This window comes from Carassius gibelio, chromosome B9 (assembly GCF_023724105.1).
Source record: "Carassius gibelio isolate Cgi1373 ecotype wild population from Czech Republic chromosome B9, carGib1.2-hapl.c, whole genome shotgun sequence".
Taxonomy (NCBI): domain Eukaryota; kingdom Metazoa; phylum Chordata; class Actinopteri; order Cypriniformes; family Cyprinidae; genus Carassius; species Carassius gibelio.
In genome coordinates this window covers 13146603-13168277 of record NC_068404.1, presented here as the reverse complement: position 1 = coordinate 13168277, position 21675 = coordinate 13146603, and the positions used below count along the sequence as shown (strand labels likewise).

Genomic DNA, 21675 nt, shown 5'->3' with positions numbered 1-21675 from the left:
ATAAAAATGCTAAAATAGACATAATCTATCTCAGCTTTATCACCAAGTTCACCATTCTGTATATTTACCCATAATATATTTCACAAACACTACCATATGCACCCCTTTATTCAGTTCTACAAATATGATCAGGACCTGAAGTCAAGTCTTAGGTCTTGTTTACACTACTGCGTTTTCGTTTTAAAAGTCATAACTTTTGCTACGGTTACGCCTATTGTTTACTCTACTCTACTGTGTTTTCCACGTTCTAAAACTGAGACTTTTGAAAACTCTGCTGACCCTGTTTTAGTTTGAAAACTCCAGGGTTGCGTTTCAGTGTTAATGGACAAAAACGGAGACGTGGCGATGACGATGGCATGGCTGCCCATGTGATCTCTGCATATCCTTGATGACTGTGTAACCTTATCATGTCTCTGTCGAGTATGTGGCTGTATTTGTTTTGGCATGACTCCCAATCGACATTTTCAGCCACCTTGTAATCATTAGTTACTTTGAGTAACAATTCCACCTCATCATCTGTCCACACAAAGACATCATTGCTTTTCCTCACCATCATGCTCGTTGTTGAACCTGCCAGTGACTAGCAACCAACTTCTTGTTTACACATTTACGCGCATGCCCAGTGTGCATGAATGGTCACGTGACATGCGTTTTCAGTTATGTAGTGTAGACGGAGTTGATTTCTGCAATGCAGCTGAAATTCCAGTGTAAAAGTGGATCGTTTTAATTCTAAAACTCTGTTTTAAAACAATAGTTTAAAACTAGTATAAATGTGGCCTAAACACATGAAATTACCTTGCATCTGCCAGCGTTGCCCTGACAACTGCCCAAGCTGCAACAAAAACAGCGGGAACACCTGAAATGAAACAAAGGTGAAAGGTATGTTTCAATTAACTTTATTTCACTGAATTGTAAGTGAAAATTATGGTAAAGCTAGTGGTAATTTTATCAATCTAATATCAACAAATTCAATATCAGATATACATCTAATGATACTAAACTGAATTTGTGAAGTAATTGGAGAACTGAAACTTTGCTGACATCACATCCATTGATATTATGTGGACTATCCAATGCTATTTTAGTTTAGTAATTTAGTGTGCATTCTGTAAAACACAATAAATGGCATCAATAAAAGCTAACATTAATAAATGGATGTTAAAATGTCTATTTAAGGAAGCATTGAAGCATGACTGAACCTTCAACGTCTCCCCAGGGTTTCAAGAGCACCTGCAGAGATTGGCACTCATAGATGGATATCATGTGGAGTAATCTCAATAAGAAATACTGCTTGTTTACTTATTGCCAATGGAGTGTTTTTCATTCCACACACTGGTCAGGAAGCGCATCTGTTCTGTCTGGTACATCGGAAACTTGATTGAATATTTCAGTTTGGCAGAATTTCAAATGTATTTATTTTACTTTCAGTAGTTGACTTCAATTCAAAATCAATTCAAAAATTAGCTAAAAAAAACACATTTTTGATTCTGATCATGGTTTTTATATGCCCATCATTACACAGCCCAGTAAACAAAATCAAGTTCAAATCTTTAGCTGACAGGAATAATGTAGTCAGGAATACAGGGACAGTGTATCATGTATTTAATTTATATTTATAAAAATATAAAAAATATATATAATAAAGAGTAAATAAGAAATAATAATAATAATAATAATTAATATATATATATATATATATATATATATATATATATATATATATATATATATATATATATTTCAGTTATATATTTCATCATATATATATATATATATATATATATATATATATATATATATATATATATATATATATATCTTTAATCGTTATTTTTTTTTTTCTGAACAATAATTACTCAATTTATTTAAAATTGATAAACTATGATATATATTGATAAATGATATGTTCTAAAGTAAAGTTAAGACCAAAAGTGAAACATTGTTCCCACAGACACTCGGATGCTGAAATGCAAACCATAATAATACAAAAATTTACTTTTAAGTATTTCTCTGCTTTTGGAAAACCCATAATGATGGTATTATTCAACAAATTTTAATATTAATTCATTTTTACCATGCATATTTAATCTTGAGTGGCTCAGCCACTAAATGAAAAATCTTGCTTCCTGTTGATGAGATGCATGGTATAACCTCAGAAAAACCATGAACACACCATGCATATCAAGAAGCAAAACTGCCTGGTTCTGAGGGTAAGCGTGTCCGTCGAGGGTGCCCTCCTCTCAGACACCAGTTCCCATGGCGATGATAGGGTAACTGTGGGAGTCTGGGATTATCTCGCTGAAATAATGTGTGCCCTGACTCATACTACATTCTCTTCATGATACCACCGAAGGAATGGAGCTCATTTCATGAACTTCAACTGGAACACATGCTGTTTTGGATATGATCTGCTAGCATGAAAATGTCATTAAGACATTTTCCTATAATTTCGGGCAATAGGTGAGAAGTCAATCTATGTATGAATATCCCACTGTCACAGAATTTGTACTTTCATCTATTGAATCAATTTCTAAAGGTACAGTCCACCAAAAAAAAATATAATAATTCTAATTGTTAACTCCTGTTGTTTCAATGATTTTCTTCCCCCTGTGGAACACACAAAAAATATTTTAAAAGGCAAATAAAAGCAACATAAAAGTACTTCATACAACTTATGCAATATACACCAAGTGTTCTGAAAACATATGTTGATTTAACTGTTAGAAGTGTAAAGATGCATCAATATAACATATATTCAGCAGCATACAATATATTTGAATATTAATTTGATCAATAATAAAAATGTTAGTTTTTAAATCCAAATAAAATGGACATTCCTTATTCCAAATTCAACTGTGATATTGCAGGTGTAAACATCTTTTGTCTGATTTTTTTTTCAGCATTCAACTATAGTGCAGAGTATGGAAACCTCAGACTCAAACTCCTTTTACATTTACAAAAAATAAATCATACAGGTTTGGAAAACATGAATGCGGGTAAGACAGGCATGTCCTCATTTTCCTGAACTCTTTAAATAATTCCGAGACCAAATTTTCCTTTGCCACAATAATTATTGCATCGCACAGCATGGCTTAGTTTCCTTCTCTTAGCAATGGCTCTATCAAATAAATATGAGCCCTTTATGTAACACCCTCATTGTGCCCTTATTATAGGCACTGAAAAGTAAATGAAATCAAATTCACAACATGAATCACTTATCCTCTGACCACAAAAGATTTTGCCTCATTATGACTATATTAACCCAATCACTGTGACATGATTGTGTACTACTTTCATAGACTTAACCCGTTGGTCATTAATAAGCCATGCCAAACACATTCACAAGAATGCAGTGAGCAGCCGCTCCTAGAACAGGGAATCTGCATATCAAAGGTGCTTCTATCTCTGCCCTTCGAGTAGGAACACATCAAACAGGAATGACAAATAAATAAAGAACACTTCAACTTGAAACCACTTAAAGAAAGCAACCTCTCAAAACAAACTGCCGTGAGCTATCGTTGTGCTGTTTCTCAGTGTGGGAGCGGAGAGAAGGGTACGAATACCACTCGCTATGAATAATAGCTGATTGGTTTCCATGTAGACATTTCTCAAAGGAATACATGAGATACAGATTCAAAAGGCAGCCATCTCTGAGGTGGGATCTGTATGTTCAGCAATAGAAAGAAAGCACTGCATCCCTAGATAAACAATACCTTAACAACTGCAGAATATACGTGGGCTGGCCACCAGCATCCCCACTGAATTAACTTAATAATATGAACTCCATGCAGAGAACAGTTCTGCTGCCAGCAGTTGAGACAGTTTTGCTGTCTTTGTAATAGGATAAGACACTGTTCTGACAAGAAAGGTGCTGAGAAAATGGAATGAGACCCTGTTAATATTTAGTTCACAAACATCTTTGTATTGCATCACTGTCAAGGTTTAGCTGGCTGAAAAATTGGATATTCAATATTCAGAGCTCATTTAACCTCTCTGTCAATTAAGTAAATTGTGTTTCTGGTGTGGTGTGTATTATTGTGTATTACAATGTGATTCCATTCTATAACATGCTATTGATAAGAGTAAACAGAGGAAAATATATTTAATATAAATTCTGTTCTGTAAGAATATAAAGAATGTGACAGTGAAGACATTTATAATTGTCACAGTCCTCTGTCTTTCTGTCACTGTCTTCTGTGAGTGTTGTGTTTGTTTGGTGCCATGTGCTTTTTTCCTGTCTCTTTTCTTACCCTGCCTCTCTTGTTACCTCATCATTGTTTTAGTTGCTACACCTGTGTTTCTCCCTTGCTCCCAGACTCATTTACCTTCACTCTGCACACCTGTCTCTCAATCACACACACAGCTGTTGCTCATTGTCATGGACTATATATTCTCCTCTCTAACACCTCTCTGTCTGGTTAGATTGATGTTAATTGTTAGATCTTGATAGTGTTTGCATTTTGCCTTTTTCCTATTCTGCTCTTGTCCTTGATTCTGTTCTGTTTTTGCCTTGTTTGTTTTTTGTTCTTATTAAAGTATAACTTCCCTGCATTTGGACCCAGATCCTGTTCTTTCTTTGCCGGCCCGTGACAATGTCACTTAAGATTGCACAACTGCACCAGGCACCACTGTTTTCAACAGGAATTATGTTGCATCAGTGTCTGAGTTTATCTGGCTAAAATATGGCATAATACAGCATGATCTCATGGCAATTCATACATATTTTACAAGGTCGCTAATTCGTATTAATTCGTACGATCACACTCGTACAAATGCATGCAATTTTTGCTAAATCAAATGCATATTACAAGTTGCACAATTCATAGGAATTTGTATGCGTAATGATGAGACAGAGATGTTCGGATCCATGTGCAGAACTTTTAATGAAAATGGTCAGACAGGCAATGATCAGCAACGGCGTCAGGTATATAGGGATAACCAGAATCGAAAACAGGAACAAGCAGATGTCGGGGGCAGGCAGCAGAGAATCAGAGTCGCATTAAACAATCCAAAGGTCAGGTACAGAGAGATCAAACACAAGGGAAACGCTTGGAAATGTCAGACACAGCAAATCAAGACCTCGCAGAGAGTAAGAGTGAGTGTGCTGCTTATATGTGTGTGTAAATGAGGTGCAGGTGTGGCAAGGAGATTGACTGAGGAATGATGTGCAGGTGTGGCAGGGTGATTGTGATGCAGAGACTCATGGGAAATGTAGTTAGGGTGTGGTGCAACAGATAAGAGGTGCTAGAGTCCAAGTGACATCTGGTGGTGAGTGTGGAATTGTCCTGATTGGAGTGCCCTCTACAAAAGTTCATGAGCACTCCATGTAATGATCGTGACAGTATGAATGACCTACACATAGCCCCGCTCCTAAACCTTCCCATCATTGAGGTCTAGACAAATCGTACATGTCATCATGTGAGGTTGTACACATTAGCCACCTCATAAAATACGTATGAATTGGTTGTAAAATAGCGTTGGATATTCAGGGCTCATTAAACCTCTAATAATAATAAAAAGCTCTCAATTGATCATTTCGTTAATGTTTTTGTCTTTTTCAGGAAAGGAATGTGTAATGAGCAACATAATTTACGACAATTAGCAGATTTACAATAAATCTATCATCTAAATGCATAACGATATTTGAGGCTAAACACTTCGATATAAATATTTTTAAAAGATAAAAGTATGACTAATAATTATAATAAAATCCATGCTGGATTCAAGACAATACAAGGTCATGAAAACTTCATGTGCAATAATTAAAATACAATTCAATTTTTTACATTGAGCTTATCATGTCACACTGCAGAACTTACCATATTTTCCAACAGTTAATATACTACATTATTATCCACATAAATAACAAAGTAGAACCTTAAGTTAATATTTTCTTATTAACATGTCATTTTTTATATATAATGTGGAGGCATCAGAATGCAGAACATACAGAACAAACTCTTTATTTTGCCAAACAGATGAAATTTATTTTATAATGAAGTACTGCATTTTTTTTTTTTTGTCAGATAACATGTTTATCACCAGCCAATTCTCACATTAATACTATTAGTATTTGCTACACTATAAACACACTGCTGAAACACTGTAAAAGCTTGTTTATCAAAGTTCCACAAACAAAGATCATTTGATTCTACATGATTCTGCAGATGTAGAATATGTATTTATAAAGCCTCTCATTTCTTTTTAAGCCACAGGTTAAAGAAAAGGGCAGAGTGAACATTGCATGGCATGCAAGTGGCTCAATATCTCTGCAGGCTTCTTTTCCTTGGAGTTACGAAGTACAGTAATACAAAACAACAACAACAACAAACAAGGCAATACTTGACTGAACTGAACTCTGTTCAGTTTTTGTCAAGTACAGATCATGATTTGTATGGTCAATTAGAGTGAATTTTGTTTGTTTGTTTGTTTTTTTGTAGCTTTTCTATGTACTTCCTCTCTGCGGTTTCCTTCCTCTATTCATCTCTTCTCAGTATACACCTTTCTTTGTTCCACCAGGTTCCTTATTGTTGGCTCACTATGGGTTTCACAATCAGTTCAGTAAACTGTGTTTCCTTTGTGATGTGTATTACGGTGTATTACAACGTGATTCCATTTGTCAACATGCTACAGATAAGATGCAGAGGGAAATACTGTATATTTAATATAAAAACTACTTTTATAATACACCATAAATATACTACCTTTTCATTCAAAAAATTTGGATTCAATATTTTTTTCTTCAAAAAAGATACTAGCAAGGGCACGTTGAACTCGTCAAAAGTGAGAGTAAAGTCATTTTAAAGATTTCATATAAATGCTGTTATTGAAATGTGAATGCACAGAGCAATCCAGAAAAGAAAAAAACTGTTTACAACATGTGCTGTTATATATTTGTTACAGTATCTCTCTCAGTCACACAATCTCACACAATAGTCACTATATAATAGCAGCCAGCTATAGGCAGTCAAAAATGAAAATATGAATGGAAAAATGATTGGCCTTGTTCTTTGAGGAGAGTACAATTACATGTCAAACAGCGATCCATGAACAAAACCAGATACCTGGCAGAAAGGAAAAAACACCAGCAGCAGCATTTCATTTCTCTAGAAATGTTACAAACCCAACAGAAGCTGCAATATTCACAAATTGCTTTTTCCAGGACAATCACTACCATGATATACTCACCCCACCCGATCAAAGTGAAGCCCCACAGGTACTTAGAGTCAGACAAGAAGGCCATGAAGATGAGACTGTGCAGGTACAAGCCCTCCACCAGGATCCAGTAGTAGTTTGTAGCCAGGAAATAGATGAACAGCAAGACAGTCACTTTACAACCCATCTAAAAATTAAAACCCAGATCAAAAATGTCAACACTCATATCACAACATGGCAGTTTTGATTAAACAGTTAAACACTGGCTGGGCTGGGGAGCAATACTTTTGCTGTGACAAACATATTTCCCAATCTCAGTTGGAGGCTACCAAGATAAACAATCTTCAGTTGAGATGCCTTAGTTCAGACTGACATAAGACAGAAGAGCAAAACAAACCAATATGCTTTTGTATGGTTTCCTGATTTGGTACAATTAATAGAATTAAGGGGTTCACAAGGGGTTCTTTAGATCTTTAGATCAAACCAAAAAAACTCTTATATACTCGCATTTGTTTAAAACATTGCATGAACACTGAGTGAACATGATCACACTGATTCAGAGACAAAAATGTTTCGTTAAAATAAAGTGATATCCAAACAATGAAAATTCAGTTTACGCACACTTTAAATTATTCTAAACCTGTATGACCTTCTGTGGAACATAAAAGAAGATATTATAAAAAATGTTTCACCTTTTGAAAATCAAAATAGAATTGGACCCCACTGACTTTCACTGTATGAACCAAAAAAAATCTTCTTCTGTGCTCCACATATGAAAGAAAAGGTGAACTGTCACCTTTAAGTCCGCCCTGTTATATTCTACAAAATGCCCAAGTCACGAATACTCTTTTAGAATAATTAGCTCACTATCTTTTTTTTAAATGACACAATGTCAGTGTGAAATGACAGGAACAGTCTTTAGGACAGTGGAAGTGTGACTAAATGACAAGCTTTCACTACAGTCAGCTGAGTGGCTGTATGCTATAGCAGGAGAGCTGCACTTTAATGAAGCTATTAGCTCAATACCATGACAGATGTGTGTGGTTAATGGCCTTAAAGCATTTCCAAACCAATGAACTGAATTAAAAGGGATTTCACATCCCACATCAAAACATTATCGAAGCTTACTTAGGATGGCTATTTCTCTCTTTAATATCAGGCACATTTATAAGGTTGTTTTACTCTGACAATATCTTGGAATCAAAGCCCAAAGGGGATGCACACACTCTTGGTATTCTCTCAGGCAAACTCATGAAGTCATGAAGCCTGGCATCCTTTTCAAGGAGCATTCAAAGACTTACTGTGTACACTGGGTACTCTGGGTTAAGTGGATGTGTTGATAAAAAAATGATAAATCTGGGGTGCTTTTTGATGAAAATCAAAAGAACACTGTTAATCAAATGAATAAATTCATTGTTATTTATATTCTTTTAAATGTTGCACTGTTGCACTCAGTTGAACAGACAAATAACAGTGAAAGGAGTAAAGAAGGGGAAAGTAAAGTAGCTATAGCATAGGAAACTGCTTGGAAAACATTACCTGTGGCACAGTTCAATCTTCACCTGAATAAGATTAGGAACTGGAGTAGGACTCTTGGACACTTCAGAAGCCGACAGAAGAAGATCAGTCATGTTAAAGAATAGTGTCTCGTCTCTCAAACCTCCCTAACCTCTGCAATGTGCCTGGATCTGCCAAAAAAAGTGTGTCTGTGCCTGTAGGATTGTTTTGCCCCTATGAAAAAATCTGAATCTGTAGAGTAAGTTGGATTTATATACACTATCATTCAACAGTTTAGTAAAGAAATGAATGCTGGATCTATTAAATTGATCGAAAGTGATAGTATAGAAACGTCTAATGTTACAAAAGACTTCTATTTCCAATAAATACTGTTCCTTTGAGCTTTTTATTCATTCAAATCCTGAAAAAAAAAGACAAAAACCCCACCTAACATAACATATTTACTGGAAGTGGAGCCAAAAAAAAGAGAAGTGTTTGAATCATCTTTAATTCTGTTCCAAAATACACGTGTACTAAATTTCTTTTGAGTGTGTTCATCTAGTTTCAGCTGTCTGTTAGATGACTTTTCAGTTATTCTCTGTCTGGTCACTAGCAATTGCATAATGTAAAATTTTGGGTTTGCACTTCAAAAATTAAGAAAAAACTATGCATACCTTCAGCTTTACACAATATATGCATTAAAGACATGGGAACCAAAAGGTGCTTTAGAAATCAATAGAACACATAAAAGGGGTCATGAACTGCCTTTGTTTTTGTACTGTTCTCTGAGGTCGACATATAATTTTATCAGGATTTTTACATTAAAAAAGTTATACAGATGTAATAAGCTATTTACTGTTTTACCTCCCTCATCAGAATGCTCTGTTTGACTAGGAGGGGCAGATTGTAGGCTCAGAAGTTACACAAAATGTATTGATGGCATATAGTTGTGTAAGTTTGACAGCGTGCATTCATTGTACATGGGTGCTGCTGTGATTTAAGCCAAAAACGCAAAATTAACTCAATTCATCAAACGACATGTAAGAAGAGACAAAACAATAGTGACCACGTAATGAAAACAGTTACTCACACGTGTGTTGCATCATTACTGTTGGATCAAATATAGTAAGCACAGCATCGTCTTTTAGTTTCAATCTTTTTGAAAATCCTGCATCGAATTGTGCCCTGTTTGTAGATGAATCCACAGTAAAATTAAGTGAACAACGAAGATCTTGCCGTTGATGCAAACACCACGTCATTACTGCGGCTCGTGCAGGTCTCCCCTTCATGCAGATGATGGCCACTACTTGTTAAATATAATAAATACTCATGTGTCTGATTCACCTCATTCATTACAGGCGTTATATTGAAGTGATGATTGTTTTCTGCTGCCACATTTATCAACAAACAATCATTCATACCATGAGATTGGCGGCAGACAACAACTTGAATATCACGCCCCTAAAAACACCCTGGTTTAGAAGTCTTGCCGCTACATTTTATGACATGGAGAAAACCCTGCCAAAAAGAGGAAGTAATCTCATGAAATAGAAATTGATCTTACTCCAAAAACACCCATGCTGTAAGTTGATTTGAGGCGGTGCATCACACTATTACATCATAAAAGTAGAACATTCCAAAAGCTGTCATTTTGGCAGATTTAATATACTGTAAGCTGTTTTTAGACTAATGAAAAAGTTTTGAGTTGTGACATTTACAGGATGTTTTTTATAGTACAATGAGCTTTTATATGACAAAAGATCAAGGGAATTTTGGTTTCTCGATTCATGACCCCTTTAAAATCAGCCATTCTGTGTACACTGGATGCTTCAACATCAATGAATAAATAACTGCTACTAAATGAAAGTAACTGCTCCCCTGTTCTATTACTGACACAAAGGACAAATGCATTTGCAACAATCACTGTTTGATAGTGATGTACAAGTGGGTGAGTTGTTTACTTAGTAATTAGTCCATCCATTACCAAGCCTGACCCATTCAGGCTGATTTGTGGAACTGCTATAGACATAATAGATGAGTGTTAGTGGGTAAAACGCTTAATCAGACAATCACAGAAGCACTGCCTCCTCTCGTGACTTTTTGCCAATTTTGTGCCTAGAAATCTCCACAACATAAAATCACTCAAGCAAATAATCAATAAAATAACAGATCTAACCTTGTCTGAGCTGTGAGCAAGTTTCACGGACATGAAGAAGCTTCACCTCAGCCTTTTTATATCATTGCCTTCTCAACCACTATATCTCAGCCAGAATATCTGTCCATCCAAAAATTATTGTATGTATGTATATATATATATATATATATATATAGAGAGAGAGAGAGAGAGAGAGAGAGAGAGAGAGAGAGTTAATTGCACACGAGCTGCAGTATTTTAGGTATCACTGAGCACAAATGGTAAAGGATGAGTTCCCTATAGTTTAATGCCACGGATTAGGAGTTTCTTGAAATCCCTAATATCAAGTGTGATCAATAATATTAATGTCTACTACAGCAACGACTGATCGAACCTTAAGGTTTGTCTTTTTAGCTCAGCTTTCACTCCAGGCTTTAACTGCATAAAGTAATATAAATATGATTGTTGGACAAGAATGGCCAGTACATTTTAAGAAATGAGTACAGAAAATATCTATTTTAAATCCAAATACTGTTTTACTGTATTTTTGACAAAATAAATGCAGTACTGAAGTGCCAAATAAATTTAGATTTTAACGGTATTTGCTTGAATTAGATTTGAAATTTGAGTACTTTTAATAGCAGACTGCTATCTGTGCAAATCTGAGCATAATTTGTGACACTGTTGAGATTTCCTCAGAAACTCTAAAGGAGATGTGTGATGACAGGAGTATTTGTCAGGAGATAAAATTATAAGCATCATAAAAGTCTCTATTCGCTCTCCATTTAATCTCATTGTTTCTTCACTCTCTATAATACACTGTTTTCTGTATCTGTTCTTTTTCTTTTTCCACACTACCGTATTCATAACACAAAAACGTTAGTCTGATTCTGTGTAGAAGCCAAGGCTATCAATGGTTTTTAATGTCTGAGTTTAAATTCATCACAAATAACTATGAACGTGGTGCATCATTTCCTCACTCATCAAAACATTATCTGTCACAAGTGATTTGAATAAACTGTAATTAGTGCCTATAATATGCAAAAACAGATATAATTACAGTCTCTTTGCCAACATGAGCTCCATATTCAGTCCGCTCAGAGAAAGAGGTAAACATTGCAGCTTATGAGTGAGAATGTGATGTTGGTGGTTTTAATCTGTTTTACGTTTTTTTTTTTTTCAAGGAACAGCTCTAGTGCTATTTTATTCATTCTGACATTGTTTCAAACTTGTATGGCTATCTTTCAAGGAACACAAAAGGAAGGGTTTTTTTCAGAATGTAATAACTTTGTATGCGGAACAAAAGCGGTTATTCAGATCAATTTGTATTTTTGTATGTGATGTGGTAAGTTTAAATATGTGTATGCTTAAATAAGATTAGAGAGCTATGGTGGAAAGGAAGACTTAAATTTCCATCAAAGCTTGTTTGGCTTTGAAGACATGTAATGCAGTATGTGAGTCGTAGGCTATTTTTATGTGTATTCACAGCTTGACATCCCTTGTGTAAAAGAGCAGCATGAACATCCTGCTAAACATCTCCGTTTATTTTCCACAGAAGCGAGGTTTGGAATGACACGAGGTTAATAAATGATCATAGGCTTGTCTTTTTTGAGTTGACTATCACACTCTGTTCCCTTTTGTATTTACTTTTTTTACCCCAAAGGAGTACACTTGGGACTCAGTAGAGCAACACCCAGTGAAAGGGCTGCTATTCTGAGCATGGACAATAACAGGCGCATCAACTCTAGGCACATGAAAGTGCCAGAAACTAGGGGTAACCGTGAGAGCTTCAGAGCTTCTGACAGATGATCAAAGAGGTGCTGGAGAAAAGCAAGGTGCAGATTATGTTATCAGTACACCTGGAGGATCTGGACGGCTCACCTGAACACCTCAAACTTTTGTTCTGTCTGCTCCCTGCCTCTCTGCTGACAATGTACTCTAAGACATCTCTGCCCTCTTTTCGCAGTACTGATTGAAAACATAATGCCTGCTGCAGACCACCACAGTGAAGCAGTAGGGAGGTTTCTATAGAAGTAAAAATGTTATAGAAATCGTCAGTCAACAAGGTACTTCTGGAAAAACTGGACCTAAAAGTCAACAAAAATAGTAACTGAAACAGCACTAGTTAAATCATCATCTTTAAATAACCAAAAATTGCACAATTTGATTAATGTATGAATGGACAATTTCCTATTCTTGTCGCTCAATGCAGAGCCCAGTTATTATAAATAATGAATAATAGTGAATACTGGAAAAAATGGTAGTGTATTCTTCTATTCACAAAAATAGCGAGGGAAGCATAATGGGTTGAAAAAAAAATATTTCTAGTATCATAATTTCTGCCATAGCAGCCTTGGTCATTAAATGTTAATAACTTAAGACCAAAAATAACATTAAATTATGATGCAAATGCACTATGAGTCATTCTAAATCCACCCACAATGTAGTATCACAATTTTATACCAAGGATTGACATTAGCTTACTGGGACAGTCTTTAGAAAAAAATTAAGCCTAAATTAAAAGCACAATATTGTAGTGTATTCACAATATTGGTTACTTTAATTCTATTTGTTGTTCTGTCCTAATATAATACTAATATTGAACTTTTTTCCCTTCAATACTGAAGCCAAAAAACCTTTCTTGTACAAAAAATAACATGGACTGTATCATGGGAATATATGAACTAAATTGTCAGAATTGTCAATAGTATTATTATTAATAATAACAATAATAATAATAACAATAATATTGATAATAATAAAGTTATAATAATATATATGCTGCTTGCAAGGCTTTACAAAAAAAAGAAGAAGAAAAACAAATGACTGTCTGGTGTCACTGAAAAGTCTTTGCAAAGATTCCCAATATGATGCAGAAGCTTACAGTATTTACAAAGCAAACATTTGCCACTAAGTTGATTCTGCTGTCATATTGTTCCACCGAAGAAAATGAAAGGCTAGGAAATTTCCTGCATGTTTCTTGAAATACCAAATTTAAGAGTAATAGCAACCCATTTATTTAAATTTGTTGGCTGACTGACCTATAGAAAATGCAACACACTTAAGTTAGTTGCTGCATATTATAGGTAAACAAATGAATCAAAGCACAGCAGTTGTGCCTTTGATTTCTGAAGACACATTATTGGCACCTAACATAAGTGTTGCAGCTATGGATGCTAAACAACTTTTTGCAAAATCCTCCCTCACATATTGGCTTCACAGCAGTTATCTCCTGCAGTGCAGCTGTTTGAAGAAAAAGCTGAGAGCACAGTCAATGAGTCTCAGCATTGCCCGGAATGGGCACCGATACAGTTTGAGCGGGTGCGTAGGTGGAAATGGATAATCATTTCCTTCCCAAAAGACAGCAAATGGGGACAAGTGAGCTTTTTTAACCTCTATGCATTGATTGTTGAGACTGGCCATGTGGTAGGCGTACAGTATAATAAAACACTCAGGCATGTTGAGTGCAAGCTTTGGTGTGGAGATTGGAGATGGTATGAAACAAAAGCCTTCCGGTAAGAGTATGACACTGCACAGGATGAGACTGTGAGCACTTACAGCTTCTTGCAATCCAGAAACCTCTGACATTTCTGACAAGTTAACAAAAGCTTTGGCATTTCTTCCAGCAAGTTCAGCCAAACAAAGGGTCAAGGTGGGGCACAACCTTGCACTAGCATTAAATTATTTAATTTCCGCCACAAACAGAATTGTCAGACCTCACCCTGATGTCTCTTTGTCCAGACCAAACTTGAACTCTTTCAATTTCCGCTCTTCCAGGCTTGTTTAACACTTCGCTGTGCCTCTATGTTCAAGCTATCGATCTACTGTATATATCTTGAATATTGATAGAATACATATATAACTGAATTTGAAGGGTTACTTATAAATGAATATTTGAATAAACAAATTGAAGGAAAAATAAACATATTAAAATGTATGCATTTAGCAGACGCTTTTATCCAAAGCGACTTACATATAGAATTCAAGCTAACAACTTTCTCCTAACATGTATTCCCTGGGATTCGAACCCCCAACATTGCGCTTGCTAATGCAATGCGTCACCACTTGAGCTACAGGAACACAAATTGTGAAGCTCATGTGTTAAATAAATTAAATGCCCACAGACTGAAGTAGTTCTAAGTCTTTGGTTATTTTAATTGTGATGATTTTGGCTCACATTTAACAAAAACCCACCAAATCTCAATCTCAACAAATTAGAATACTTCATAAGACCAATAAAAAAAATAATAAAAAAAATTAAATTAAAAATGTTTTAGTGATTTGTTGTCATGGTTGGTGAACCGTGATCTCTGGGTGTTTGCACTTTGTGGTGAACTCTGTGTGTTTCGCGTCTTCACTGATTAGTTTGTGGGCGTCTCCGTTAATTGTCATCAGCAGCAGCTGTCACTCATTACTCATTCCCTATATATTGGCTTGTATCACGTCCTGTGTTTGTGAGATTGTTGTTTTAATGTCGCTTCCCCTGTTTGTTGGCTTCAGTGTTGTCTGCGTTTGGATGTTCGTCTTTTCCCGGAACCTCTTCCACTCTACGCACTTCCACTCAGCCACAAATACTTACCTTCGGCTCTATTCCCCGCAGTTCCTTTGCCATCCTCTCCTGCTGCCTTCTCACTGTCATCATCCGGTTTCCTCATCACCTCACCACCATCTTGGATTGTCGTCTTCCCAGCATCATTGTCTTTTTCCTGTTTGTTTATTTATTTTCATTAAATCGTCTAACTCGCTATTGTTTCCAGTCCTTCCCTCACCCCACCGTCACATTTGTTGGCCTTCTGAAAAGTATGTTCAATACTTAATACTACTCAGTACTTGGTAGTAGCTCCTTTGCTTTAATTACTGCCTCATTTCAGCGTGGCATGGAGGTGATCAGTTTGTGGCACTGCTGAGGTGGTATGGAAGCCCAGGTTTCTTTGACAGTGGCCTTCAGTTCATCTGCATTTTCTGGTATCTTGTTTCTCATTTTCCTCTTGACAATACACCATAGATTCTCTATGGGGTTCATGTCTGGTGAGTTTGCTGGCCAGTCAAGCACACCAACACAATGGTCATTTAACCAACTTTTGGTGCTTTTGGCAGTGTGGGCAGGTGCCAAATCCCGCTGGAAAATGAAATCAGCATCTTCAAAAAGCTGGTAGCAGCAGAAGGTAGCATGAAGTGCTCCCAAATTTCTTGGTAAACGGGTGCAGTGACTTTAGTTTCCAAACAACACAATGGATCAACACCAGCAGATGACCAGTGTTGGGCAAGTAACTCTGAAAATGTAATCAAATGACTGATAATTGATTACTTCTTTAAAAATGAATCATGTTACTGTTCTGATTACTTTATTTCAAAAGTAATTACTAATTAGTTACACTACTAGTTACATTTCTTTTTTTTCTCTATGAAATTTATGAAAACCCAGCATACACACTCCCGATAAATATTTGTTATTAAAGCATCAACATTCACAGAACACTATTATTTTTAACTAAAGCAAGCGGCTGCTGCGTGCATGGTTTGGAAAAATGCCAGCAAAAAGCGCTGCATTTATAATCTCTAAACAACATCTCAGTTCATCGCAATCTCACAAATCTCTGTTATAACAGAATGAATTTAAGCATAATTGATATTTCATAATGTCTACAACTCGTGTGTTATAATCAGAGGAAATGTGAGTATGCAAATTTCAGCACTGCATTGCTCAACGCTGCAAACACTTGTTATAGCCTAAATAGAAACTCTGCATACACTTGCGCGTGCTTATCGTTTATATTTTTTTATTATTTAACGTTGTTTTTGTGCAATAGATGAATAACTATTTATTGTTTTAGATATTTTATGTTTAGATATTTCTATTTTACTGGAGTCCTGTGAATCATTTATTCTCCCGGCCGAATCCCACACACACACGAGTCTCTGCACTCGCCTATGAAATATTGTCCCACACTCTGTTGCGTCGGGTCATGCGGGAGAAGGTCTCTAATCCACTGGCACTTGACTTGACAGTGTGTGCTACATCCTTTTTGCAATCTCTAGATTATAAAACACTGCATTCTGTCAGCAATGTAACGCAGCAGTAACATATAGAGACCTCGGCCTGTAATTATATTCAAATTAATATTTTGAAAATTATAACGCGTTAGATTACTCCGTTACTAAAACAGTAATGAGATTACAGTAGCGCGTTACTAAATAATGCATTACTGCCAAACACTGCAGATAACATTGCACCCCAAATCATCACAGACTGTCGAAACTTAACACTGGACTTCAAGCAACTTTGGCTATGAGCTTCTCCACCCTTCCTTCAGACTCTAGGACCATGGTTTCCAAATGAAATACAAAACTTGCTCTCATCTGTAAAGAGGATTTTGGACTACTTGGCAACAATCCGGTTCTTCTCCTTAGCCCAGGTAATACGCCTCTGACGTTGTCTGTGGTTCAGCAAATTCCTTGACACGTCTGTGTGTGGTGGCTCTTGACCCCAGCCTCAGTCCATTCTTTGTGAAGTTCACTCAAATTCTTGAATCGATTTTGCTTGACAATCCTCATAATGCTGCAGTTCTCTCGGTTGGTTGTGCATCTTTTTCTTCCACACTTATTCTTCCACTCAACTTTCTGTTAACATGCTTGGATACAGCACTCTGTGAACAGCCAGCTTCTTTGGCAATGCATGTTTGTGGGTTACCCTCCTTGTGAAGGGTGTCAATGATTGTCTTCTGGACAACTGTCAGATCAGCAGTCGTCCCCATGATTGTGTAGCTTAGTGAACCAAACTGAGAGACCATTTTGAAGGCTCAAGAAACCTTTTCAGGTGTTTTGAGTTGATTAGTTGATTGGCATGTCACCATATTCTGATTTGTTGAGATAGTGAATTGGTGGGTTTTTGTTAAATGTGAGCCAAAATCATCACAATTAAAAGAACCAAAGACTTAAACGACTTCAGTCTGTGTGCATTGAATTTATTTATTACACAAGTTTTACAATTTTAGTTGAATTACTGAAAGAAATGAACTTTTCCACGACATTCTAATTTATTGAGAAGCACCTGTAAAAATGTATGTCATAATCTGAAATGTAGCCACATGCAATACTTCATAAATACTATTTGATGAAATACGTCTAAGATGAGAAAGCGCATGACTCACATACTGTGAAGTGTCCACTGGTGCCACATCCACAGCATTAGTGAAGTTATTCATAAGCACAGCATCAAATTCCTGAAGCCCAGCACTAGTGTGCACAACGTGATCCTTCACAAAGATGCTGACAGCACGCAGCATGAAGGAAACAAACAAATGCATGTGAATGTAGTTCCTGGTGCAGTGGAGACGCCTGAAAACACAAAGAAATACAGAATTATAAATATGGTATACCTCAAAAACAATATGCATTTAAGGAAATGAGGAAAAGGAAGGTTTTCCTCAATTCTAAGGGAGATTGCATGAACCATCACAATGTCATTGTGGGTTTTGTTTCTTTTGATTTTTTAGGCTTGAAATAAATCAAATCATTTGGCGAATTGATATGGACATGTGATGCGGTGAATACCTGCCTGGAATCAGATTCAAGCATTCAACTGTCCCGAAAGGGATTTTGGTACAATTACATTTATTCAGTGCTCACTGCACTGCATTCTGGGATTGCTTTATCCATGAAGGGTAACATAATAAGATGTTTTATATTTTAGATTCTTGAATATTTTAAGAGCGTTAACATTGAAACTGTGCCTATGATGGCTTAATATGCTCTCTAGATAGGTAGCGCATTAGTTTTTCTAAGAACGCCACAGTGTACTGAAGGAGAGTGTTGTCTTCGTTTTCTGTTTGTATTTATGATTAGCGTTAGAAAAAACACTACATGTTGAGGGCAGGCTTGACTCCTGTACTTCAACACCACTTCGGCTGCCACTTTCAAAAATTCACCTCAGGAGCAAATGCATTGACAGGTGTATTTTGTCAGCAATTGGTGCGGTCATCCACTGCAACAGACACTTACATATTCTACTGCAGGGTTGGGCAACTTTGATAGTGACGAGGAGCAGCTTTTTTACTCCTATATACCAAGGGTTCAGATTACTAATCCAAGTCCGCACACCTTTTACACCGTTTAACTCAATTTCCTTTTTATTGAAGGAAATTAAAGTATAACTAATATAAATTGTTTTTAAAGATATTATTAACTATAAAACGTGTGCAGTTATGCTAATTCAGAAGAAAACTTTGTTGTCCGGTGGCAGAAACAGGGCCGTAACTGGGGTTTATTTTGCACAAATGGGCTCTGTTTGAAAGTGTTTAGTTTGTTTGTTCGTTCTATTTATTTATTTGTGCTGTTTACACAATGTCTACGTTTTTTCAGGTTTGTAGGTGTCCAGGTACAGAACCCGAATAATAAAATCTAAAATAGCACTGCATAGTCTTTACTGTAAAAATTAAGTAAACAGTCAAACCAAAATTTATTCAGACAACATTTCTCACATCGTCACAGTTTATTTGCTATAGTTTAGAAATTGTTATAAAATATGACAAGAACTCAGAGTTAAACTGTCTCAGAACAAATTAATCTTGATAATGTCTGATAACATTGATAGAATGGTATGAAATGAATTACAATGGAACAAAACGTAGACTTTCAAAAATGATGGCGTGGCTGCCCACATGATCTCTGCATATCCTTGATGACTGTCTACCCGTATCATGTCTCTGTCGAGTATGTGGCTGTATTTGTTTTGGCATGACTCCCAATCGACATTTTCGGCCACCTTGTAATCATTAGTTAATTTGAGTAACAATTCCACCTCATCATCTGTCCAAACAGATGACATCATTGCTTTTCCTCACCATCATGCTCGTTGTTGAACCTGCCAGTGACTAGCAACCAACTTCTTGTTTACACATTTACGCGCATGCCCAGTGTGCATGAATGGTCACGTGACATGTGTTTAAAGTTATGTAGTGTAGACGGAGTTGGTTTCTGCAATGCAGTTGAAATGCCAGTGTAAAAGTGGATCGTTTTAATTCTAAAACACCAATTTAAAATGAAAGTCAAAGGTATCAATTATTATATTAATTTAATTTATTATTTAATTTATTATTATATTAAATAACATATAATATATATCTTAGTGTCTTAATTGTTTCGATTTTTATAATGCATTAGTTTTTTGTTGATCCACTTGTTCAGATTTAAAAATATGTAGCAAAAATAGCATATGAGCTTATTTCACTTTCACTTTCGGAACTGCAGAAATATAGTGGTTTCCCCGGTAACTGCAGTACACAAAGCTGACATGGGCCCCTCAAGTTTATTCTGTGAAATCGTAGCCTTTTGAAGTTTAATCGATCTATTACTTTTATTTCAATTCTTATGTTTCCGTCCCCAAAGACCTCTTATAATTTATACTTTTTGTACCATTTAAGAGTTTTCATGGCCTTAAATGTAAACAATTTAACTAAATATGTGTTAAAGACCCATGGAAACCCTAAAAAGAACATAGTTCAGTGCAAACATTTTTGTCATGCATTTGGCAAAAAACGTTTGTATGAAACTATACATTTTGACACACGGCATAATATTATGGTGAGGACGTAACATTTCCGTCACACGTTTGAGGCATTCGGCTAATCACAATGCAACGGATAGATGGTCAATCAAAGCACACCTCACATTCAGAGGAATGAGCTTTGTAAAAATCAACTCGAAAGGCGGGGCATAGAGGATAAACAATAATGTACAATTTGTGGAAAATACGTTTTTTTTTTTTTTTTTTTTTTTAAATCCTTAAACCACATAAACATATTGCATTACACCAAATACACAAAATAATATTATTTTTAGCAAAGTCATATGACCCCTTTAATACTAGGAGCAGACAGAAACTAGCGACCTCTCCTGGTTGGCGATGATACATCATAAACTGAAAGCAATCTTTATGTGACTTGCTTTTCAAACGTTTTAAAATTGAAAACATTACACAGCAACATTGGCTGTTTTTAAAGTTACATCCAAAAACATATTTATCTGATGCCAATCCAGAAAAGTCTTTATTTTATTACTACTACTACTACTACTACTACTAATTATAATAATAATAATAACACAACAACAATATTGGGGCAGAATACATAAAATTGTTTGTGACAATTTCAATGAGTACAATAAGTACAATAGGGCCAAACAATTATTTGATGTTTTGTTACTTTTTACATGTAGACATTAAATATACCATCTAATTGTGGCATGACCCCATACAAAGTGACAAATTTCTTATCGTTTGGCCCAACCAATAACAGTGGAGGAGTTGAATGTGTATTAAATATATAGTTATATATTATAATATATATTTTAATACATATAGCAATTGAAATATACCATCTGTTTCCCAGAGAGGCCCAATGCAATTATGTGAAAGTTGCACATTGGGAGATACTTTATTACAATGCTGGCCTTAAAGCTTGAAACTTTGAAATTTGAAAGGATGCACAGTTGATGGAAACAGATAAAGGATGTATAGAGGATTGAAATGGATGCATTGATAATAATCTACAGTATATATATAAAAAAACATGTCAGCATGCATATAAGCTATCAAACTAAATCACAAGAAAGTAGGGGTGTAACGGTACGTGTATTCGTACCGGACCATTTCGGTACAGGGCTTTCGGTACGGTGCACATGTGTACCGAATGACGGAATGCAATATTTTTTGCACGGAAAATAAGTACATTTTCGTGTTTCCAAACGAACATATTAAAGGGGGGGTGAAATGCTCGTTTTTACTCAATATCCTGTTAATCTTGAGTACCTATAGAGTAGTACTGCATCCTTCATAACTCCAAAAAGTCTTTAGTTTTATTATATTCATAAGAGAAAGATAGTCTGTACCG

General features: G+C 35.8%; 1 protein-coding gene across 1 annotated transcript in view; it reads right to left on the bottom strand.

Annotated features, from left to right (window-relative positions):
- Nucleotides 1–21675, bottom strand: part of LOC127964581 (parathyroid hormone 2 receptor-like) — a 58714-nt gene that overhangs the window by 22833 nt on the left and 14206 nt on the right. The window contains exons 6-8 of the mRNA XM_052564812.1: nt 17938–18124; nt 7189–7342; nt 796–856 (exon numbers count right to left, since the gene is read on the bottom strand). Of these exons, the coding sequence (XP_052420772.1) occupies nt 796–856; nt 7189–7342; nt 17938–18124 (402 nt within the window). The remainder of the gene's footprint in view (nt 1–795; nt 857–7188; nt 7343–17937; nt 18125–21675) is intronic.